Here is a 25602-nt window from a genome sequence, read left to right on the forward strand (position 1 = left end):
AATTCACATATGCTTATTTCAATAATGTAAGCATTTTAGGAAATCTGAATAAATAGGTTAAAAAAAATGGAAGATTAGAAAGTGACATCCAGATTTTCAACTTTCTGATATAGACAAATTGTCTTTTTTAAAAAGTTATCTTTTACCAAACGTGGAAATACTCCAAGTAGAATGGTAAGTGCTAAAAAAACTTGGCGCAGAATCAAGGGCAGGAAATGTTGCCGAAAATGACATTTGTTTATAAGTAAGTAAAATCTTAACAATTTTGATAATTATTTTTTTAAAAAGACTTCAGACAGAATCTCATAGCAACTGTCCATGGAACTCATCCCATAACGTTAATTGTAATGCTATTAATTAGAAATATGAGAACGGACATACATGCTTTGCAAAATTTAACTCTTAAGAGAGTTTAAGTTAACGGAAACATTTTTTTCCCCTCTCTTCCACTAAGCAACCCTATAGATCAGTGATAGCAAACCTTTTTTGGTTCACGAGCCAAAAGGGTGTGTATGTGGGTGTGCTAGCATGCGCGCACATACCCACACCCCTTCCCTAACCCCCATGCATGTCCACACCTTACACTGCCCCTGCACATGTGCACAATCCCTGTCCCATCCCCATGCAAGTACTGTACAAGCCTCACTGAAGCCTGGGACGATGAAAAAACAGCCAAACAGGCAAACCAGAAGTTTGGAAAAATGGACTTTGCCCATTGTGCTGTTTTTTGCACTCTGGAGGGTTCAGGGAAGCTTCTTGAAGCTCCAAGTTTGAAAAACAGCCCAACAGACAAACTAGAAGTTCAGAAAATGCCCTTCCGGTTTGCCCATTGTGCTGTTTTTTGTTCCTGAAACAAAAAAACTTCCTGAAACATTGGAACGCAAAAAGCAGCACAATGGACAAACCAGAAGTGCATTTTCCAAACTTCTGGTTTGCCAGTTGGGTGGTGTTTTGCACTCTGGGGTTTCAGGAGTGTCCGGGGCACAAAATGACCTTCCCCAGGGCTGAAAATCAGCTGGCAGCATGCGCATGAGCACTGGAGCTGACATAGGACAACATCTTGCGTACCCTCTGCTATGGGACCACGTGCCACCTGTGCCATGCGTGCCATAGGTTTGCCATCATGGCTATAGATCATACTATGCTCTTCAGCTGCAGAGCTCTGAGAGGCACAAGTGGCTGGAAAGGTGTTGTGGTTGGCTCTGGCCCAGCTCCTGCCCCAGGGAATGGGGAGGTGGATGCAGGGGAAAATTCAACATGTCATAGGCCTGTGTTATTGCCGACAGAATCAGTTCAGAGTTTAGTTTCCTCAGATGAAAAAGAAGGTGGGAGTGAATCGGCAGAGGAGAGCTAAGCACACAGCCCAGGCAGTCAATCTCCCTTATCTTCCCTTGATTCAGATGATGACATTTTGGACCCATGCAAGCGCAGAATTATGCATAGAAGAGACCAATTAAGAACGTATTACAGGAAATAAGAGAGGCCACCTGTGTTTGGGTGGGGCTCCAGTAATTAGGGCTGCTGATATAAATAGCAACATGTGAGTTTAGCCGTGGTGGAAGAATATCTGATCGGAGTTCGTCAGGAAACTTGGGTTGCTGGACTTTGTTGCTTTTTCACGCTTTTGAAACCAAAGCAGAGCAACGTGTGTGTGTGTCTCACTTTGTTGGAAGAAGAAGGGGTGTGAAGTTTCTTCACAGCTGCTAACTAAGTACTTAATGATTGCTTAAGGGAAATTGTACAGACTACCTGGTTGTTTTGGGAAGAGTGCTCTTTGCAATACAAAAAGAGTGCTTTGTTTGTTTTGAATTTTGTGATAAAGAATATTGTTTTGAATTTTCAAACGTGTGTGTGTCTGAAATTTGTACCCTTGAATTTTCGGGAGGCTCCTATCAGAGAGCCCGGCAGAACAAAAGGAAAAATAAAAGGAGAAGAAACTCATCTTTTTGAATGTTCTTGATTATGAAAGTCTATAGTTATTTCTTTTCCAGAGCTTACTCCCAGATAAATATTTATTATAATGCAAGCTCAGCTCATTTCTGATAAAGACTGGCCATTCACTTGGCTGAAGTTAGCCTTAATAATGGAACTGCTTATCCCTGTTTGTGAAGTTGAAGCCTACCGTTAATCTATCCTGTGAACAGGATTCTTATTTATTTCAGAGGTGTTGCTTGGTGTCTACCTTTGCTATAACCAAGCAAATGTGTTTTTGATACTATGAATGACGGAAAAGGTTATTTTGGCCAAATACCAACTCACGGACAGAAATTCTAATTCCAAGACAATTTGGGACAATTGTCGTATATCTGATATGTAAAGGCGTCCTGTAAGTATGACTATAGTTTCCCCATATGTACCACCCTAGAGACACATGGTTAATGTTAAGTCTAATAATATATATTATTTATTGTATACTTAGTTATTTAAAAACACCACATATTGAGACAAACAGATTTCCTACAACAAGCCATATGACAAAATACTTCCCAAGCAGCAGAGAACATCAGAAGAAAAAAAGACACCCACTTAAAAGCTGCTGGTGTCAAACCATTTTTTTCTCTGTTTTTGCCCATATTTAAGTGATACAATCTTTGCTCCAAAAACAAAATATAAGTGAGGGTAAAAATCTACATTGCCAGAGAGCTGCCTATAAAAGCTGGTCAAATTACAAATATTATGCTCAAGAATATGCTTCAGCTTTGAGATTATATTATATATCCATCTGGAATGCAGAAAGTAATATTTTTTTAAAAAAAAATGTAGTAAAATTATGTGTAACAATTTGGCTGTTGAAAACAGAAGAATCCAAGTGGATTCTTGTTCGGTCTTTGCTGGTGATAAAATTATAATTGATAACAAGCTAATATATAGTGATGGTTCCCAATCTGCCATCTTTATTAGGCTGCCTCATTCTGTGAGTAGCGATTCTTTTGAAACATTTCCATTGGGATTTAAATTGTATATGTATAATTTGGATGGATATCAGGATTGATGTTGTACACTTTGCCTAATAGATGACCAAGTACATTCTCTCTGTTCTTGTGGTAATTATTAGTGAGGCCTCGGATCTTTGCTGCAGTTTCTTCATCTATTTTTGATGACAGATTATCATGAGAGCCCATTATCTGCAAAGACAAAACAGGGTATAATATGTCAAGTAAACAGAAACATCTACGGAAGTTTCAAAACAGCTCGTGCTATTCTCAGGTTGTGATTTCTATCCCGTGATGGCAAACCTCACCTCGAGGTTCGACTACTGTAACGTTCTCTACATGGGGCTACCTGGGTCCCACCAGATGGCATTGTTTTGTCGATGGGACCCGGAGAAGGCCAACTCTGTGGGACCTAATCAGTCACTGGGATTCATGCGACAGAAGGCGGTTCCGAAGGTATTTTGATCCGATGCCACGAAGGGCTTTATAGGTCATAACCAACACTTTGATTTGTGACTGGAAACTGATCGGCAACCAATGCAGACTGCGGAGTGTTGATGTGACATGGGCATATCTGGGAACGCCCATGATTGCTCTCGCAGCTGCATTCTGCACAATCTGAAGGGGAAGAGCCTTCTCTGTGGCGGCCCCGACACTTGGAATCAAATTCCCCAGAGATTAGGACTGCCCTCACCCTCCTTGCCTTTCTAAAACTCCTAAAAACCCACCTTTGTCACCAGGCCTGGGGAAATTGATTCCCCTCGGCCGCTTCGTTTTATGTATGGTTTGTTTAGGTTATATGAGTGTTTTTAATCAAGGGGTTTTAACTGTTTTGTTTTTAATCATTGGATTTGTATTTTATATTCCTGTTGTGAGCCGCTCCGAGTCCCCGGAGAGGGGCGGCATACAACTCTAATAAACAAACAAACAAACAAATAAATAAATAAAACCTATAGCACATGCGCCACGAGTGGTATGCGGAGCCTTCTCTGCAGGCACATGAGCCATTGACCAGCTCAGCTCCACTGCGCATGTGCCAGTGCCTCCCACTGGCCAGCTGATTTTCAGGTCAGACAAGCTCAGGCTTTCTCCTCACTTTATACCACTGGTGCCTTCCCAGGTCTCTGGAGATTCCATCTCAGCATTGTTTGGCCATGCAAGGCTTCCCCTCTCTCCCAGATCCTTTGGCAAAGAGGCTTCTCCCCCAGCTCCATTTGGGGAAAGAGGCTTCCCTCCTCCCAGCTTCTTTTGGGGAAATCTCTTCCCCAATGGAGCTGGTAGGGGAGGGGAGGAGAAAGTCTTGCTGGTCAAACAACACTGGGGTGAAATCTCCAGAGATCTGGGAAGGCACCAGTGACATAAAGTGAGCAGAAAGTCTGAGTTTTCTGACCCAAAAATTAGCTGGCCAGTGAAAGGCACTGGTACAATGGAGCTGAATTGGTCAATGGCTCACGTGCCTGCAGAAAGGACTTTGTGTGCCAGTTGTGGCACACATGTCATACGTTCGCTGCATCACAGTTATAAACAGATGCATACATTCCAAATTGTGACTCCTTTCTTTCAGTTTTGTGCTTCCTTTTCACATAAATGTAAATATTTTAACCTTACAGAATTCTGAGTACTTGGGTACAGAATATTTGAGAATTGCTGCCAAATATATGGGCAAATCCTTTCATCATTCTTTATTTTTTTCAGAGGAGACCTTCAGGAATGATTAACATGAACGATAATAGATATAGGGTTAAATTTTCTATTCATTTATTTCTTTAGTGCATAGAAACAGTGGGTTCTTATGCACTTAATTCTCAGCCAGGGATCACATTGTCCTTTGAGATATAGGTAACCTAATTTCAAAAGCTCAATGTTTCAATCAGTTGAGATGGCTGGCTAGAATGGTCTCTGTAAATTTGTGATTTCAGATACTTCATTTCATCTGCCATCAACCCAGTGATAGGCTCCTACGGGTATGCACTACCGGTAGTAAAATTTTGATCCCCCCCCCCTTTTCCCTTCTGGGCTCTGGATATGTTTTTCCTATTGCAGCAAATGCAGTTGAATGTGTATAATTTTAGAAGAGCTTTGCATCCGTGTGTGCACATACACTTTATATAGTAGATAATCAGGGGTGGACTACTGCCTGGATGGTGGGGGAGGAGGAATGCAGTGGGGTAGTGAAAATGGAGCTCCACCCCAGGGCACTCAATTTGCACTGAAAGATGTTGAAACAAAATGCATAAGCCATGCCCACAGTGTGGTAGTAAAAATTTTGGTAGCCCATCACTGCATCAATCCTAGCTAGCATGGCCCATGTACTAGTCAGAAATATCTGGAGGACTTCAAACTAGAGATATTGCAATGATCTAATTTTCCCTTGATATTCTTACTTACTTTGGAATGCTTCCCTCTGAAATCTTTTTCTCTGTGGAGCCTATAGTGGTCTATCTCTGCTATGGCTTCTTCCTTGGCTTGCTTCAATCGTTTTCCTTTTCCTGAAAAAAACAAAAAAACCCATGGCATTTTAATTGTATTATTTTGTACATATCATTTATTTACTGCAGGAGGACAGATAATATTAATATTCAATCCCTCTTTAGTTCAAGAACACTTAGTTTGTTATCTCCTTTCCTTCAGCACAACCCAGACAAGAACCTCAAACTTAACTTTCTTACATTTCTTCTGCTTTCTCTTTACTGCAGAATAAATCTTACTGCCAAATTTCTCCTGCCAAGATGCTGTCTACAACCTTATAACTTTTAAAATTATACATCAATAAATTATGCATAGGCACCATGACAAATTCCTTGTGCGTCCAATCACTTGGCCAATAAAGAATTATATTCTGTTCTGTTCTGTTCTATGCTATGCTATGCTATGCTATGCTATTGTATTCTATTCTATTGTATTCTATTGTATTCTATTCTATTCCATTCCATTCCATTCCATTCCATTCCATTCCATTATATAATATTATATTGTACCCTACCCTACCCTACTCTTTTCTAATATGTAGAGTCTGAATGCCATATAGTCAGGAATTATGTCATAATTCATTTTGGCTTCTACTGGAGAGATTTGGAGAAAGGCATTACTCTTTTTTATTCGGGGAGGGAAGGTCTCTGTTTTGTTGATCACTGCTTAATACTCTTTTAAAAAAATATATTTCTCCTAATTTCTTAGAATGTTGGGAAGCTTTGAATCAGAATGATCTCAAGGGCACTTGTCTCTGTCATAATCATCTTATATAGAATGACCCAATTTCCTTGTCACATTCAGTCATTCAAAAATGTATATAGCCATCCAACTCACACTTGGACTGTTTACTGCTGTTAAAAGCTCAATACAAAAATAATAAAACAACAACAACCCAATAACAATCAACAATCAAAAAAGGCACTTAATCTCATTCTGAGGTCCCCAGACCTATTGACATAATTAGGTTTTCAGTGTCTTAAGAAAATGTGTCAAAATGGGGGCTAATTAATGAGGATGATATTACACAGGGAGGGAGCCATTTCTTGCTTGTGGTTGGGGTGCCGGAGGAGAAATCTCCCCCTTCCAGCTACCAAGAACAAGCACCCTACTACTTGTGACCGGGATGCTAGAGGATAATAATAATAATAATAATAATAATAATAATAATAATAATAATAATAATAATAATAATTTATTAGATTTGTATGCCACCCCTCTCCGAAGAAATCCCCCCCTTCCAGCTACCGGAACAAGCAATGCTGCAGCAGAAGTGGAATCCCTGCCAAAGGGACATCTGTAAGAGACCTGCCTGCTGCGAAATGAGTGCACTTCCTTGGGAGAAGTGGGGGCTGCACTGACTTGTTCTCTGTGGCTGGAAGGGAGGGATTTCTCCTCCAGAATCCTGGCTGCAAGCGGCAGCCCTACGAGAGCAACAGGGGTGACTGGAAGAGGTGGGTGGGATTTCTCACTTGTGCCTGGTATGCTAGAGGAGAAATCCCCCCACTTCCAGCCACAGGGAACAAGAAATCCTGCCGCTGTTGCTCTTCTAGGGCTGCACAGTGATTCTCATTCTGCCACTTGCTGCTTCTCTTCTGGGGTGCCCGAGCTGACGAGATGCTCTGGACTGCGGACCCATATTGCTGTAGGCTGGAGGGCTGGGGCCACGCAAGAAACCCGCTCAGGCAGGGAGGCTGGGAAACCTTAGCCAGCTGGTCCTGACTGACAGCTCTGCTCCCTTAGGAAGTGACAGCCGGGATCCTGTACCCGGGTCTTTGGGCATATGAGCTGTTCTTCTCAGGCATGTGTGCCAGATACCAGGCTAAGTGGCCAGTGTGAATGCACACACCAGAAACAGGAGGATCATCTTCCCAGCAAGTGCATGTGCACCAGATGACTGTTCTATCGGTTTCTGGTACTCCTGAGTGCCTGAAGATCAGCTGTCTGTGCACCGGAACCTGGAAGAGCAAAGGGAGATGGCTCTGTGTGCCACTTCTGGCACACGTGCCATAGGTTTGCCATCATGGGATTAGGCTATAGAAACTGTTCTGTCGGGCTCTCTGGTAGACTCCTCCCAAAAATTCACAGGTACAAATTTCAGACACACACACGTTTGAAAATTCAAAACAATGTTCTTTATAATGAAAATTCACTTAAACTAAGCCCTCTTTTGGTATAGCAAAGAGCACTCGTCTCCAAACAAACTGGTAATTTGTACAAGTCCCTTATCAGTTCTGTGATACTTAGTTTGCAGCTGTGAGGCAATTCACAGTCCTTCTTCTTTCACAAAGTAAAACACACTTTGCTCTGGTTTAGTTTCAAAGCGGGGAAAAATCAGCACACAAAAGGTCAAAGTCAGTAAAGCAGTCACAAAACACAACGATCAGATAATCCTCCACAATGGCCAAACCCACAGGCTGCTATTTATAGCAGCCTCACTAATTACCACAGCCCCACCCAACCACAGGTGGCCTCACTTTCTTTGATAATAATCTCTCAGTTGTTGTTGCCTATGCATCGCTCTCTTCATGCGTGGCTGTATCATTAACTATTGTTCTGAATCCAAGGAGGAGAGAGATAATTAATCTCCTTCTGAGCTGTCTGCCACACTCTCCTCCTCCCTGTCACTCATGTCTTCTTGGTCAGAGGAGCCTTCATCTTCAGATTCCACCGGGGGCAAAACAGGCCTGCAGCATGTGGATGTCTCCCCCACATCCACAGTCCTTGGGGCAGGAGCTGGGCCAGAGCTAACCACAACAGAAACAATACCAGAATGTTGTAATTCCTTACAGGATTAACCCTGTAAAGTGTGTGTGGGGGGAAATAAAAGGAGACTTCTTCTAACAACCAATTCTCTGAACTGCTTAGAAAGTTAACAACCAGTTCTAGCAAACCTGTTGGAACCAGTAGAATTCCACCTCTGTGCCTTCCCCTCATTTCCCAAGGTCATACACACATTCCACTACAAGCAGTGGTGGTACTCAGCCGGTTCTCTTTGGATCATGTGAACCAGTAGCAGCAACTGTGGGAAGCTCTGCCCACCCACCCCAATGTAATGCGCAAGCACTGCACAAGTGCAGGAAGCTGTGTTCATGTGCGCACACTCACATTTGCGAACCGGCAGGGAAGGTAAGTGAATCCCACTATGACTTATAAGCCTATTCTTAATTCATTGCCAAACAAAAGTTAATGGATATATTAAAAGAAGAAAAGTAAATCCACATAAATGCTCATATGAATATCATATACAATGCTCTACAAATGAGGGCAGAACACTATTCTGATGTCTCATTAGGTATAGTGTCTCCATATCACAATGCATATATCCATCTACTAAGTACAGCCATGAAATTAATAAGCATGTTTGAATCTTGCATTTTGAATCTCTCTCTCTCTCTCTCTTTTTTCAATCCAATCAAAAGGAATCTTATTTATCTGCCTAATTTATACAAATCATGGACTTCTAAATGAATGTATATATTTTAGCAAATCTACTTTTTTAAGGCTATGGATAAATAGCCTTAATAGACCAAGCACAATTGTCTTCGGAGTCTTCCTTCTCTGTTCTTTATGTGCTAGTTATAGGGAGAACATTTACATTCCTTTTTGTTATTTTTTATTATTATTATTATTATTATTATTATTATTATTATTATTATTATTATTATTATTATTATTATTATTTTATATTATTATTATTATTATTATTATTATTATTATTATTATTATTATTATTATTATATTATTATTATTATGTCAGTACAACACAGCAAACGAGATCACTATGCTGGATTTCGTATTTCATCACCAGTCGGGCGCTTCCCAAGCACCTAGGACTGTGTGATGTAGCGGCGAATTATGTTTGCCAATCCCAGTAAAGCGGCCTTTTGCAATTGACAGATGGAGATTTTGTCAATTCCGATGCTTTTCAAATGTCAGCCGAGATCCTTTGGTACTGCGCCCAGCGTGCCAAGTACTACTGGGACCACTTTCACGGGCTTATGCCAGAGTTGTTGTCTATTATTATTATTATTATTATTATTATTATTATTATTATTATTATTATTATATACTGACTTTAGGATCAGAAATATTGTGTTTACTTACTCTCACATAAACAATCAAATGCTCCCAGATTTCCTTACTGAAAAAGATTGACAGCCATAGAGCATTGCTCGTTGAAATATGGACAACTTCTTGTATGACCTGAACTTTAAATCAAGTATTTTCTTTTTGTTTTTTTGCAATAGTCAGAGAACAGATTGTAGATGCTGTTGTCAAGGAAAGGCATCATTCTCCAAGATTTGCCTTACTGATTTGCTGACAGGAATCCTTCAGTTCACAACAATTGAATTTTGTTAAACTCCAAACCAATATCATGTTACATCTCAGTTCCCTAAATTGCAGTATTTGCAGTTATTGAGTTTCCGCCTCCTTTTCACTACAGTTTGCTAGATGGAAAGGTGGGTGGGAATATTACAGCACATTTCAAGTACTAACACATTGTAAACATGAAGGAAAAGGTAACATCAAAGCCGAGTGACTCATTTCATAATAAGGGTAATATGAAAATAATGATAATCAACTGATTCTAAAGGATTAGAATAATGCTTAACATAGTCTTGCAAATCCCTTTCAGTTTAGTCAGGTATTTAGGTATTTATGCATTTATTTGGATTAATAATTCTACCTAAGATTGAAGTGTTAAAACAAATCCTATGAGGTTGTTAAGCTCCATATGGACACAGTACACAGAAGAGAAAGCCCTTTTTCAGATGCTAAAGTACATCCCATTTTAAGCAGACTGGAAAGACATGAGTCTCCGAGTCTCCGGAGAGGGGCGGCATACAAATCCAATAAATAAATAAATGAATTTAGGAAAATATTGAAACAATTAAAGGAGTAACTGTGCCTGGACAAGTTCTAGAAGACAAGCCAGAAGGAGAAAAAAATAATATTTTTATACAGAGATTCCATTTCTGTCTAATTTAGATAAGAAAAAGAGGGTGATTAGAACCATTCTGAAAGTATTGATCCCCCCCTACTTATGTTATACTCTTCTCCAGTTCTTGACATTTGACTATTAATGTATGTATCCAATAATCACATCCTAAATAAAAAACACAGCTTCTGAAGAATTTTAGAGTGATTGGTGGTATTCTGTGTACTTTATACTTATAACAGCAAAGACCCACCATTAGGAATGACATCCAAAAGTTTCAAATATTCAACTTGCTTTGCAAATAGCCCAGACTATACATCTTGAATAGTTTCATACTACGGAGGAGGTGATAATGCAAGTATACTTTTGCATTCCAGGTAACATCCAGGTGTGGATATAGGAACTAATCAGTCATAGTTATTTGTGACAAAGCATATGAGGTAAGTTGTTCCAGGTTTCAGTGGTGTAATGAGGGAATTAGCCAATATCTGCAGTTAGATGTAGTCTGTGTCCTGTATTCACATTTATCTCTTCTGACAGAATTTAGATTAAACTTTCCTCTGCTGAGGGGATCCTGTCTCCATAAAAAGGCAATACAGCACTGTGTCTGGTGTCATGTCAATCAGAAGCAATGCCATCAAAACCAAGTTTTTAGAAAAGTGGAGGAAGAGCTGTCATACCACACTACTGCAAAAAGTAAGGAAAACTAAGACAGTTGGGGACAAAGACTTGGGTTTTTGGCATACTGAAAATGTTGCTTGACTCCCTATCGCAGCTAACATAAATAAAGCTACTCATGGCATTGAAACAGAAGATAAAGTAGAATAAGAAATCAGCATAGCTCACTTTTTAAAAAATTGCAATATAAAACATTCTAGAATAATCAAATCTATAGCATCTTTTAAATGTATTTTGAACCCTAAAGGGTCATTTGCTTTTTCTTAAAAAATAATACTTGGACGACTTTGTGTCTGGTGGGCAAATTTAGAATTTTAAAAACAATTTGTGGGCTTTCTTATAAAATGGTTGCCTTTATTCATAAAATGGCTGCCATAGGAAGTATGTCCTGTCAAAAATGCCGTCTCATAAGAAATCCACACTTCTTTATAATCTCTTCATAAGTTTGTCGTTGATATGTTTTAATTGATTATATTTGACATGACCTTATGGTTTTCTTTTGAAGGATTGGGCGAATGGAAGATCTATCATATTTATACTAAACATAATTCTGCTAAACAGTACAAAATCACATTTGGGAAGTTGGGAACTCCTCTCACAGTTACTACTGTTGAGCAAAGTATCACATATACTGTACCTGAGCATTTTGTTTTTCTTGCCTAAATGTAGAACCTTGCTTTTGTCACAATTGAGTTTCATTTTATTAGATAGCACCCAATGTTCAAGTCTGTCAAGATCCTCTTTTATATTGAGCCTGTCTTCTGGAATATTGGCTATTCCTGCCAGTTTGGTGTCATTTGCAAATCAGTCATTGAGGAAGATGTTGAAGAGTACTGAGCCTAAAACAGAGCCTTGGGGTACTCCACTGCAAACTTCCCTCCATGCTCCACTGAGTACTACACATTGAATGCAGTTGGTCAGCCAGTTTATAATGTTTTCTTTTTTAGAAATAATTTTGAAAAGATAAACATGAGTGCATGTGTCTGTGTGTGTGTATGAGAGAGAGGGGGGGAGTGAGAGAGGGAAAAGGAGAGAGAGAGAGAGGCATCATCTTAAACTGGAGAAGCCAATGCACACAAAGCTGATTTTCAGTAGGCTGTGAAAGCTATCTAAATAAGTTTTGTAAGTATTTGGGGGGAGGGACAGGATGAGACGGAGAGGGAGATTTCCTTCTTTGTCTTCAGCACCAACAAGAAACAAACCTATTCTTATGAACGTGAGAGGCATGTTTTCAATTTTCCAGTTCAAGGATGTCAAACCTGTTTCACATTGCAACTAAATCTTGCTGGTGGGAGAGCAAGCAGAGTGTACCTCTTTGAACTGGTTCAGAGTATCCTGGAACTGGTATTTCCTGAAATGCAGAAAAAGTAGCTTTGGCTTATGGCACAGGTTTGCAGGTGTGTGCCTTGATTCCTGGCAACTGCCTGCAGGTTTTTATTTGGTAAGACAGAGAGTTACTGGCCCAAGGTCACCTAGCTAGCTTTGTGCCTAAGTGGATCTATAATTCATGGTCTCCCAGTTTCTAATCTGATGCAAATTGTCTGTTTTAAAGATAATTATATCGCCAACCACCTTTAAAGATAGTTCAGATTTTCTGTTTCACAAAGGCAATGGAATAATAGACTGGAAGGGAGGTCTTCTAGTCCAATACCCCTGCTCGAGCAGGAAGCCATATAACAAGATGAAATTATTTAAATGCATCTTCATAGAAGCTTAAGGAAGAATGTAGGAGATAAAAGTCTTCGGGAGAGGGGCGGCATACAAATCTAATAAATACAATAAAAGAGCTACAAGAGACAGAAGTAGTCTGATCCTGGAAGGCTCAAGGCTGACTCAGCCTGCCATCATTCCAAGGTCAGTAAAATGAGGACGCAGATTGTTGAGGGCAATTTGCCTACTCCATAAACCGCTTAGAGCAGGAGTGCCAATTTCATTTAGGGACACACCAGAGCTATTGTTGACCTTGGGGGGATGGGCAGGCGTGGCTGACTGGGTGGATTAGGCCAGCTTGATACCACTCACTGGGTGTGGCCAACTGGGTAGATGTGGCCAGCTGGACTCCACTTGCAAACTTCTAGCGTGTTTATCCTTTGCATTGGGTAGGCCAGGCTGAAGTAACGTGGGTAGACCAGACCACATCCATGATCCTTGAGTTTTTCACCCCTGGCTTAAAGAGAGTGCTGTAAAGCACTATGAAGTGGTATATAAGCCTAATATTATTGTTGTTGCTAGAAGAGCAATAGCATAACTCATTTCATGGAAATGAAACCAATTTAATTGACAAAAACAATTGGCACAGACTTGCCAGCTGCTAATCAAAAAGCTGCTCTTTTTAGAAAAAACGGGGGGAAACATCACTGTAGCTTGGAGTACAGTCTAAAACTGCTATCTTGTTTCCTAAAAAAAATATTAGGAAACACTGCCTCTTTTCTCAGAGCTCATGAGATTGTGTTCTAGACCTGTGATGGCGAACCTATGGCATGTGTGCCCAAAGTGGCATGTGAAGCTATGTTGCCTGGCATGCACCACCTTTCCTGTTTGTCTTCCGGATTTCTGGTGTGCCTGCGCACATGATGATCAGCTGTCCATGTGGGCAACAGTGCTGATCAGCTGTCCATGTGTGCATGCGTGGCAGAACCCAGAAGTTCTGCTTTTCTGGAGCACGACCACCTTGCGTACATGGGAATGCTGGAAACCAGCCTGCACGTATGTGCTGGCTAGCTGATTGCTGGGCATACATGCATGCTAGAACTGAAAGTTCAGCCTTTTCCAGAGCACGGCCTTGAAAAGTATGCCGCCCCGAGTCTGCGGAGAGGGGCGGCATACAAATCCAATAAATGAATGAATGAATGAATGAATGAATAAATAAATAAATAAATAAATAAATGCACAAAATGTTTCCATGCAACCTTTTCAGCACTCGATGTCAAAAAGGTTCACCATCACTGACCTAAATTGTTATTATATCCTGTACTGCATTATTGGATTGCTACTGCTATGGATAAGGACAGCGTACCAGTAGTGAAAATTACGCTGCGCACGCAGCTGTATGTGTGTGTGTGCGCATGCACATCCCAGCATGTTTTTGCTTCTGCGCATGTGCAGGAAGCAGAATCTCATGAGTGGAGGGTCATATGTGAGATTTTGGTGATTTTTTGCTTCCACGGAAGCAAAAAACCACCAAAATTTCTTGTATGCATCCCCTCACAAGATTTTGCTTTCTGTACATGCGCAGTAGCAAAAATATGTTGGTATGCATGCGCACGCACGCATACAGAAGTGACCTGAATGCACAGCAAACTGCTAGCGTTGGGAATGGGAATTTGCCCCGGCTGTGTTGCATTAGATTCATAGCAGTATTTGTATTAAATAGGTTCAGTTTGCCATTTTTAATTTTAATTTATCATTTTTGTTCCTCTTTTTAGAGATTTAAAGATTCTTTTTAGATTTTAAAAATATTTTAAGGTTTTATGTAATTTAATTTTTGTATTTTTAATGCTTTTAATTTCCTTGTAACCCACCTTTGTTATGCTGAACTTTGACCATAATTAAGTTTGATGGTGATTAGTTTCTTCTGGATTTTAGCCTTCATATTTTGTATGGTGTTTATTACTGCTGTTCATGTGCCCATGTAAGATATGTAAAGGCTTTATAGGAAGGTATCTTCACTGGACTGTAATGGAAGTGTGGGAAGTTATTCGTTAGATTACTGATAATTGCTTTTGGTTGCTTGAACTCCCACAGACTTCTCAGATACTTTGCAATTAAGGTCGGTATTATGGGTGTCACCTCTGAATGTTTATTCTCTTTCATTTTGTTTGTTTTTGGAAAGCACCCATGCATCTCCATAAGACACACAATGTCACCATTGCAGTACATCTACATGACTGAGATTTGCAAACTAACTTTTGAACACTTTGTCATGAAACACAGCTTGAAAAATATCCTTTAATTCAAAGTCCATATTGCAGAGTCCACTCTTTATAGATTTTTCTTTGGAATTTTTGTGTGTGTGTGTGTGTGAATTCAGATAAAAATACCATTCCTGTCCTAATGTCTTTTTATCTTTTCTATCTCTACTTTATACTTATATTATGTTAAACATACTGCAATACAATGCTATATTTGTATGACAAATAAAATAAATAAATAAAAATAAATAAAATAAATTATTATTATTATTATTATTATTATTATTTATTAGATTTGTATGCTGCCCCTCTCCGTAATCCAAAAGATTATTTCCTTTCTTACTACATTTATATTCCATATTATATTTTATACAACTCAGTATGGTGTACATCAGAGGTGGGTTGCTCTTGGTTTGGACTGGGTCTGTTGAACCAGTAGTGGGAATTTCGCTCTGCTCACCAAACTGGGAGTGATGGCTGGCTGGCCATGTCCCCAAACCTGGTCTCTAGGTGGCTCTGTAGGTGCCACCATCTTGTTTTTGCCTTCTGTGCACATACAGAAGCTGGGTTTCCGGCACTGCGCATGCGCTCACAACAAGGTAAGGTATTTTAGGTAAGGTAAGTTAGAACCCACCCCTGTTGTACATAATACTTCTGCTACCCATTTCTCCACAGTCTGTGAGGTGGATTGGGCTGAAAAAGAAAAACTGGCTCAAAATCACTTAACTAGCTTTCATGCCAAGGAAGGACTGGAATTCAGTGTTTGGAATGATGGGCATAGTTCCCTCTAAGCTGAGCAGTGAGCAATTGCTCACTTAAAAATCATCATCAACTCAGAGTTTTCCAAACCTGCCCAGAAGCCGAGAGGGAAAGAGTGAGAGGGAAGGGGAGAGAGAGGAAGAGAGGAAGAGAGAGAAACAGATAGAAAAAAGAGAGGAAGGAAAAGAGAAAGAAAAAGAATGGGAGTAAGGAAGAGAGAAAGAAAATCAAAATCTAGTTTGAAACTAGCTCCACTATTTAAGTGGCATTTTGATATTGATAGAGTTGCCCTATTATGAGCTCACTGTTATAGACACACAGTACAGTATTTTATTTTGAAATTCTCTGAGGCAAAACAGGGTGGGTTTTTTGTTTATTTATTTATTTGTTTGTTTGTTTATTTATTTATTATTTCTGTGCTGCCCAGCCCCCAAGGGACTGCCGCTCAGACACTATACCTTTCCGCCCCTGCCCCCCCCCCCCAAAAAAAAAATTAGAGGGAACACTGATGATGGGCCACCAACTTCCCCACTACGTGGAACTGTTTGTATTAAAGATAATTATATCCCTAACAGCGCATTAGAACCTAAAATAAAGGCAGGGCAGATTATCAGGTTTTCATAAAGATGGAATTTTTCAAAATACCTCTTTGTAGAAGCTTAAGGAAGTGAATGAAAGACTCTGAAATGAGTAACAGCAAAATCCAGTTTCATGGAAATGAATCAATTTAATTGACAAAAATCTTTAAAAAGTCCTGGTAGGAAATGCAGAGCTGCTGATGGGGCCCAATATAATAAAGAGAAAGAGATCTTAGGAAACAAGACATGAAATCTTGTGTAAGGATGAATAATAATTTGTAGAAGCTGCTGCTGAATAAAAATGCATGAGGTTTTATGTACTGTGTAACTTTCAACAAAACCCCCAAAGTGTAATTAGACTAACAAAATATGAGTAGCTGGGTTAAAAAATGATAAATAATGTTTGAAATTCAAACAAGTCTACTTTATATGGAAGACCTTCAAGAACTACTGTTACTAACCACTGGCCTTTTTGGTTGAGGCTGATAGGAAATGATAGTGAACCAATAGACAGAAGGCAATGATTCCTTTAGTTCTGAGATGCAGCCAATATTAAAATATAGAACATTATAATGGCATGGTTGGAAAAAAATGATTCCACTCTCACTCACACACACATATCACATACATTATCTCAGTCTCCCTATTATAGACCCCAAATGGAAGACACAATTCTGATTAGAGAACCAGAAAACAATGTAAGTTGTAGAATACTGTAATTCCATATAAGTAAATAGAAGGATGACTGTTGAGTCACATTAATTCAGGTCTGAAACTAGACACCAAATTATTAAAATGATGAGAACAAGACATTGGAGGTAGTTTTAAAAATTAACCCAATGGGGGGGGGGATAAAACTACAATAACATTTAAAAATATTATAACATTTCCTTGTAGCTGTAATTATATATGGCAAAAGATTTCTGGAGATTCAACAGAGTTTCAGCATAGGGGGTAACTTACTTTTTTTGGCTTCTTCAAGCTTATCTTTGGCCCGCTTTTCTGCATGGAGAAGCTGCTGTATTCCCTGAGACTGGCTAGTCATTTTGCCCCTTTGAGTTCACAAAATGCCTATGGCAACTGCAAAGGAGGAAGAAGATTTTATGGCAAGAACAGCATATTTATTCAACATTTCTCCTGTTGTGTCAATAATCAAACCATAAACTTCGCTCTGTCTTTTTGCAGGCTAAAGCCAGATTAAAACCATGGAGAAAAACAAAAAGCAGGTGCAAAGATGTGAATCTACTGGTTCGAGGGAGTTTCTCCATCCCCCATAGCTGCCCTCTTCCACATAATTTATATGCAACCGTCAAGATAAAACCTTTGCTAACCCTGTTTGATGGCAATATTTATGCGATGTTTAGATTAAAAATATCAAGGTAGCTGCACGATTTGAGTAAAGCAAAATTTAGAAAGCACTTGGATTTTTCCCAGCTTAATACTTGCAGATCTTTTTTTGCACAGAAGTTGCCATTAATACAGGCATATCAATCATTGCTATTGATTCACCACCTCCTTCTTTCATATTGCAGGTACGAGTATTTAAGCATATCAGGTTCTCCAAGGTGATTATTATTATTAGGATTAAAAGCCAGGATATATGGGTCATATGAGGACATAGTTTCCATTTCAGTATTTGGTATTGTTTGCATTTTTAAAAAAGAAAAAATCACTTGTACATTCATTCATTCATTCATTCAATCAATCAATCAATCAATCAATCAATCAATCAATTTTTATGCCGCCCTTCTCCTTAGACTCAGGGCAGCTTACAACATGTTAGCATTAGCACTTTTTAACAGAGCCAGCATATTGCCCCCGCAATCCGGGTCCTCATTTTACCCACCTTGGAAGGATGGAAGGCTGAGTCAACCTTGAGCCGGTGATGAGATTTGAACTGCTGACCTTCAGATCTACAGTCAGCTTCAGTGGCCTGCAGTACGGCACTCTACCTGCTGCGCCACCCCGGCTCTTGTTTAATTTATTTATTAAATTAATTTAATTTAATATTTAATTTATACCCTTGATTTCTATTAATAAAACAATAATAGTACCAAAATGAGCAACACACATTTTTTATACCTATTTTGTAAAGGTAAACATGATTTTCAAAAGTGCATCAAAGCACACAGGATATATAAATACTATGTATTTAGACATTTTTGTTTTGCTTTTTGAAGGTCATAATAATTACAGTTACACATTGTTAGATTGCCAATAATCACGGATGCCATTCTAGCTCGATCTGTTTAATTAGGAATCGGTAACAAAATAACTAAGAATAAACAGTAACAAAATAGAAGACAAGAATAGCCGGCTCGTGACTGTGCTGCTCTTTTTAAACTTTTTTCCGCTAGAGGCGTGGCTTGACACCTCTTGAATTTCCCGGCCGCGGTTTATCCAATCCGGTTAATGCATATTAACCCATTTCCATAACTATTTCCATATTCTATTTTCATACACAACACACATAGCTAGGACTAGTCCAGTGTGGAGTGATTTTCACTTCTCCCTCTCCCTCAACTCCCATTAACTGGATCTTCTGCAGAGGTCTGTAAGGATTAGTTTGCGAAGAAGGCCTGGATAAATAAAACTGTTCATAACTTTGAATCTCCTTATGATGAACAGCATTAGTTTTTAACCAATGTTCTTCAATATGTAATTACCACCCTGGCACGGGAGCAATATGTAATTACCACCCTGGCACGGGATGGCTTGAGCCACCTGAGCCACCTCCGTGCTGAGGTGCGTGCTGAAGTCATAGTGGAAGAAAGAAAACTTAAATACTATTTTAAACTTTGAATTCCTCTCCACTATCTTAGGGTACATCCAGACATAGCACAATAGTGGACATTGTGCTATTAAAGTGAGTCAGAACCACAACCACATATATGTAAAAAGACAGGCTTTGATATCATTATTTCATTCAAAAACTAGATTTTTTTTTACTCTCCTCCCATAGATGTCCTTGATAGTTTTGTTTCTGTATTGTGCCAGGATAATTGTGATATAGTAGTAACTCTACTTACAAACTTAATTCGTTCCGTGATCAGGTTCTCAAGTAGAAAAGTTTGTAAGAAACAATTTTCCCCCTAGGAATCAATGTAAAAGCAAATAATGTGTGTGATTGGGGAAACCACAGGGAGGCCCTGTTTGCTCCCAGGAGATTCCTAGAGAGGCCCCATGGAGGCTTCTTCCTGCCTTTTCCGGTGATAGTTTCGGAGGCTCGGGTTTGTAAGTGGAAAATTGTTCTTGAGAAGAGGCAAAAAAATCTTGAACACCCGGTTCTTATCTGGAAAAGTTCGTATGTAGAGGAGTTCTTAGGTAGAGGCACCACTGTACTTGAAGACAGCAAAATAGGAAGTAGGGAGCTACATGTTCAGGCGGGGGTTCCACTTATCAGCCGCTATCAGTGGACTCTCTGGGATCATCGCATGCATATGCACATCCGGTGGGCATGCATACACCCATAGGTATGAGATTTGGCTTCTGCGCATGTGAAGCAAGTGAAATCTCACATAAGTATGCTCTCATGCATGAAATTTTGCCAATCTTCGGCAATTTCTTTGCTTCCGTGCATGCACAGAAGCAAAAAGAATGCCAACATCAGCAAAATCTCATACACAGGAGCGTCCTTGCGTGAGGTTTTTCTTGCTGCGCATGCACAGAAGGTGCATGGAGATGCGTGCACATCTCAATTTCTGCTACCTGAACCCCGATCCCAGCTGTACTGGCTGCAACCCATTACTGTGTTGCTTATCTTGACTGATGGATGCATTTCACAATGTTTGAATAAAGAAGTAAATTAGAATATGAAAAATATTTGCAGACAGATTTTTGTCCCGCTTCTTTAGGTTTCCTTAGGAGTGGAATGTGTCAGTGTGAACTTTTATGTCAAGAAATGTTAACTTAACTCAGTACCTGGTTCTTGTGGTTCACAAGATCTGTGAGAGAACAGACAATAAGATGCATATTTATCTATTTTTATCTCATTGAACCTTCCTTCCTTCCTTCCTTCCTTCCTTTCTTCCTTCCTTCCTTCCTTCTGACAGTGAAAATGAGAGTGTAGGACATCTAAAATCCTAAAACTGCTTTTATTTATTAGATTTTTAAAATTCTTCCTTTATTACTTTATAAGTAATAATAAACATTTATTTATAGTGCCCTTTTAACAAAGGGCATAACAGCAAGTTAGCAATAGCACTTTTTAACAGAGCCAGCATATTGCCCCCACAATTGAAAGGCCGGGTGATTAAACCAGTGATTTTCAACCATTTTTGAGCCGCGGCACATTTTTTACATTTACAAAACCATGGGGCACATTGGGGGGAGGGGCTAAAAAAAGTTTGGATAAAATTTTTTTCTCTTCCTTTCGCTCTATTTCTCCCTCCCTCTTTCTCTCCCTTCCTCTTTTTTTCTCTCTATCTCCATCCCTCTTTCTTTCTCTCTTCCTTCTTTCCTCTTTTTGCTCTATTTCTCTCTCCCTCCCTCCCTCCCTCTATTTCTTTCTCTCTCCCACCTTCCCTCCCTCCCTCTCTTTCTCTCTCTCTCTCTTGCTTTCTTTCTTGCTCTCTTGCTCTCTCTTGCTTTCTTTCTCTCTTATTCTCTTTCTTTCTCTCTTTCTTTCTCTCTCTCTTGCTTTCTTTCTCTGTCTTTCTTTCTCTCTTGTTTTCTTTCTCTCTCTTGCTTGCTTTCTCTCTCTCTTTCTCTCTCTTTCTTTCTTTCTCTCTCTCTTGTTTTCTTTCTCTCTCTGAGCTTCGCGGCACACCTGACCATGTCTCGCGGCACACTAGTGTGCCACGGCACACTGGTTGAAAAACACTGGATTAAACACCTGGCCGCCATTTGCAGAGGCGGGAATTAGCTCAGCACCAATCGCTGCAGGGGAGCTCTCGCGCAGTAGTGCAAGAGCTCCCAGCATCCTTTGTGGGCCGCACGGACTGTCGGGAAGCGTGGGCGTGGCTATTGTCTTATTTTAAGGTCTGTTGCACCACCCATGCCTCCTTGCCCGCATGCCACCCTGCAGACACCCACCCACCCTCTGCTCAATCCAGGGTGTTCAATGGGTCGCCCAATTGGTGGTCAAGTAGGAATTTTTGGCAATCTCTGAACATTTATTCAGATTGTTTTTTGGCCTACTCCATCCTGGGCGATCGAGATGGAATCATGGTTAGGGGGTGCATCTGTTGGTAAATAGAGTTTGATTTCACTATTTGATGCTTATATTGGTCACTATATGGCAGAAACAGGGCGGAAAGGGTATCAGTAGCAACTGTGTGTTCTCCTTTGGGCATTTTTTGTAAGATGATTGGCACCTTCACTGCACAATTCATGCTTCCTCCATGGATGGAGCGGTGTGAAGGGGGTGCCCTTGGGGCTCACCTACGTCATTTCCGGTTCCGGGTCATGCAGGGTGAGCCCTCCCACACGCTGGGCGTGGCTTTATGGGCTGGGTGTAGGCGGGGCATGCCTCACTCTGACCAGGCATGGAGTTATGCCATTGGTTGCCCAAGTATGTTGTGTTCAGGAAATTACACCCCCATTTAGCGACCCCTGCAGGTCTTTCTGTTAATATCTAATAAAGTGACCCTTTATTCCCAGCTCGGTGTCCGAGTGCTTATTTCCCATCCGATGAAATCTGGCTCCTCATTTTATCCACCATGGAAGGATGGAAGGCTGAGTCAACTCAAGGCAGCAAACACATTGTACCTAATATTCCTTCTTTCTCCTATTTTCTTCACAGCAATAACTGTGTGACATGGATGAGGCTGAGGGAGAGTGATTGGTCCAGAATCAGCCAGCTGACTTTCATGCCTAAGGCAGGAGTAGAATTCACAGCCTCCTGGTTTCCAGCCTGGTACCATAACCACTAGGCCAAACTGGCATTGTTTAGCTACATAGGCTTTTCCTGACACTTATTCTGGGAACCAAAAATGCAAAGCAACAAAAGAGAAGTGAATTGTAACGATCTGTTTTTGTTGGTCTACCAACTGGTGGGCTTACTTTCCAAATATAAACTTAGCAGCCCAGCCAAAGCTCTATCCACCCCCCGCCCACACCTCATTCCTGCTCTCTGGATTCTCCCTTAGAACCAATTTATCAGTACGGCACTTGTCCTAAAGACTGTCTTCTCACAATTGCAGAAACTTTCTCCTACATACAGAAGGCCCCTACAGAAAAACAACTTTTTAACCGCTTCCTATTCAGATTGCACAAAAGACAACAGATGCTCTGTGACTTGCTTTTGCAGCCCAACTGCTACATCCCAGGTACAAATGGGTCTTGAAAAATTGTGGTATCTCTGCCAGGTGTTCTCCTCCCTTTCTGAGATTATTATCTTTTTTTTTGTCTTTTTTTTCATTTTAAAAATATTTTATTTACAAATATACAATGAATATATATAGTTGCAATTGACAATAAAAACATTCCAAGTTACAGAAGATAATAATCATGTCAGATTATAGTCTAAACAATATACTTTGACAATATACTAAGACAAATAAACAAAAAAGTCTATGAACATACAAACATACAAAAGAAAGAAAAAAAAAGAAAGGGAAAGAAAAGAATAAAAGGAAGAAAGGAGTGGGCGGGTGTACATTAGATCTGTATTGAGATTATGAACTAGATATATTTTCTGCAGCTCATTCCTTATATCCAATATTTGTAATTATAGATAGGTAAAAGAAAGAATTGAATAAATCAAGATAAAGAGGTTTTAAGAAAGCCAGTCCAATTTTAAAGTACATATCAATGTCTCTTGCATGTAATGAAAAAGAAGGAAAGGTTTAATACCAGATTTGTGTCTGTTTGAATATATACAGTTCTTGTCATTTGTTAGGCAAGTTGTTCTTTTTTTCCTAACCAACAGTAGAAAGGATCCCAACAGTTATTAAATGAGATTATTATCTTTCAAAGAGGATTGCAAATGCCAAATAATAGACTCCATTCTGCTCAAGCTACCATGCATTTATCACTTAAGGGTAGAACATAGGAAGAAGACCTGTGGTGGAGTACTATTCCAACTAGAAGAAGAGTTGTTTTTTTTTAAATGTTTCTCTGGCTTCTTAGGAGTTAAAAGGCTGTTGGTTTTCCTGTCCTTTGTTCAATTCTAAAAAATGTCCCCTGTTAGAACTGGTTGCCAAGCCTGGAACTATTTCATTATTGCTGAAACTGGCAATGTGCTAAGGAGCAGATGCACCATTGCTTTGCCATTCATACCATTTGCCTTCATATACGTGCATGCGCACACAGACGCACACAAACATAGAGTATCCCTCCCCCGCACACACATTATGCTCTGTTTACGTGGCCAAGTAATCAAATAAGCATTTCAGCTTGTGGCAAGCTGGAATCGCTTCCTTTCTTGACTTTATGCAATCAGGATCTCGGTGAATTCTGTCTGTGAGCATCACATGAAAGTCTGTCATTGCCCAAAGAAGTAGATTTCCCAATTAGCAAAAAACTGACTGTTGTTATAGTTTCTACAGTTGAGAAACTGGATTTTTAATCTGTTGTTGGCTGGACAAACCAATAGAGAGTTCTTCATTATCTAACACTTTTTGGAGAAAAGTATAAAACAACAACAACAAAAGATTTATAAAGGAACACAGTTTTGCTGCTGGTCTACTGGTAGTGAAATAGTGAGAGAGAAACCAGCTGCTACTTACTTTATTAGCAAAATGTAGGAACCTTTGCAAAGATAAAAGGATGGATATCATTTTTTCTATCCTTCAGCTCTTGGCAAGCAGATTGAAAATCCCTGTAGCTGTGAATGACAAGATGGAAAAATGACACAGATGGATAATGTGTATTACCAAGTAAACAATGGAGTTAGGATATGCCTAAACTACTGAGTAAAATGTTGGGGTCTCTTCCTAGATGAGGAAAAGTGCAAATGGCACTTTTAAGTGGAAATAAGACATAATTTGTTCCTAACAACCACTGATCCTAGTTGGATATCCTGAATATATCCTGGATAGCCGGCTTTGGGTGGCATAAGCCGGTAAACCAGTGTGTGGAGGCTGTGACTGGCGTGGGTAGCTTGAGCTCACGGGTTTGTGGTTGCAGTCCATGCTACGACCTATCCCATGCACATATCTATACTTTGCTGTTCTCCCAATTATTTCCTTCAGTTTAGCTAATTTTTCAGAATGTGGAATTAACACAGAGACTAAAAGAGAACAAACGTTTTTTATTTCCTAAACTGTTTAAGCGCTCTTTAGTTGCAATCTAACAAAAGGTTTACTTTGGATTTACACTTTTTGTTTTGATACACACAAATTACATTTTATCATAAATAAACGAAACTTGGCTAGGTTTGCAATATACTAAGACACCCAAAAGGAAAACGGAAGGTGTAACCAAAGTTAATAGGGCAAGGCAGAACCCATAGGAAGGATGGTGAGTTCAAATTTCCGTTTTAAGAAGGCCTCTGGATCTTCATAATCTGCCTCTAACCTTCTATTCCTTGGAACAGACACTGCGTAATTCTTATTACTAATAGCTAACTTCTAACTTCTACCACATAAGTACTATTTCTAACGTCATCCTTCTGGTAACTCTGGCACATGAAGGGTCACCCACATCCTGTGTGTTTTTTCCCAATTACTGACTCAAATTATAAAGGGGAAAAAAGTTATAGGGCCATTTTCCAGTCATACAGCATTGAGGCAAAGGACTCAAAGTATCAGCTCCTTCTCCCATAGAGATGAATTGCAGGGATGGGCTTCGAAATGTTTAATAAGGGGTTCTCTGCCTGGTTGCTGAGTGGGTGGGGCCATGGTGGGCATGGCCTAGTTGGCCTCCTGCATCACAGTGGGGGGAAGGGGGCGTTTTTGCCTTCCCCAGGCTCCAGAAGCTTAAAGCTCCAGAGGCACTTCTGGAGGCTGGAAACAGACCCATTTCCAGCCTTCCTGAACTTCTGGCAGGCCCATGTTTTGCCCTCCCGAGCCTTCCCCTGCGCCCAGCATTTACTGAATCCAAAACGGGCTGCATGGGGATTCCTGGGAGGGATGGTGCAGGGGGGGTGGGGCCAGCCAGAAGTGGGATTTGGGGGGTTCTCCGAACTGTACAGAATCTTAGCTAGATATTCTCCTGAACTCTTGTGAACCCCAAGCAGACAACCCCTGAATAAATGTTAATTAAAGAAAATAATATTTGTAATTCAAATATAAAACACTCAAAATGCAAATATTCAATGTTAAAATAGCTTCCTGAGCAGCCCAACATATAACTAGCACCTTGTTTTTATTAAAATATAAAATAAATCATATTGATCTACTCAGAACACAAATCACTAATTCTACTGCTTTGGATGAGTTTTACAAGAC

General features: G+C 39.9%; 1 protein-coding gene across 1 annotated transcript; it reads right to left on the reverse strand.

The window, feature by feature from the left end:
* Window positions 1-2414: 2414 nt before the first annotated feature.
* ATP6V1G3 (ATPase H+ transporting V1 subunit G3) lies at window positions 2415-23958 on the reverse strand. Its single transcript, XM_070749022.1, has 4 exons — window positions 23941-23958; window positions 17234-17350; window positions 5322-5422; window positions 2415-3125 (listed from the first exon to the last, which is right to left on the reverse strand). The coding sequence occupies exons 2-4, from the start codon at window positions 17313-17315 to the stop codon at window positions 2952-2954; spliced, it is 357 nt and encodes a 118-aa protein (XP_070605123.1). The 5' UTR covers window positions 17316-17350; window positions 23941-23958; the 3' UTR covers window positions 2415-2951.
* Between the last annotated feature and the right edge of the window lie 1644 nt (window positions 23959-25602).

The sequence above is a fragment of the Erythrolamprus reginae genome, chromosome 3 (genome assembly GCF_031021105.1).
Source record: "Erythrolamprus reginae isolate rEryReg1 chromosome 3, rEryReg1.hap1, whole genome shotgun sequence".
Taxonomy (NCBI): domain Eukaryota; kingdom Metazoa; phylum Chordata; class Lepidosauria; order Squamata; family Dipsadidae; genus Erythrolamprus; species Erythrolamprus reginae.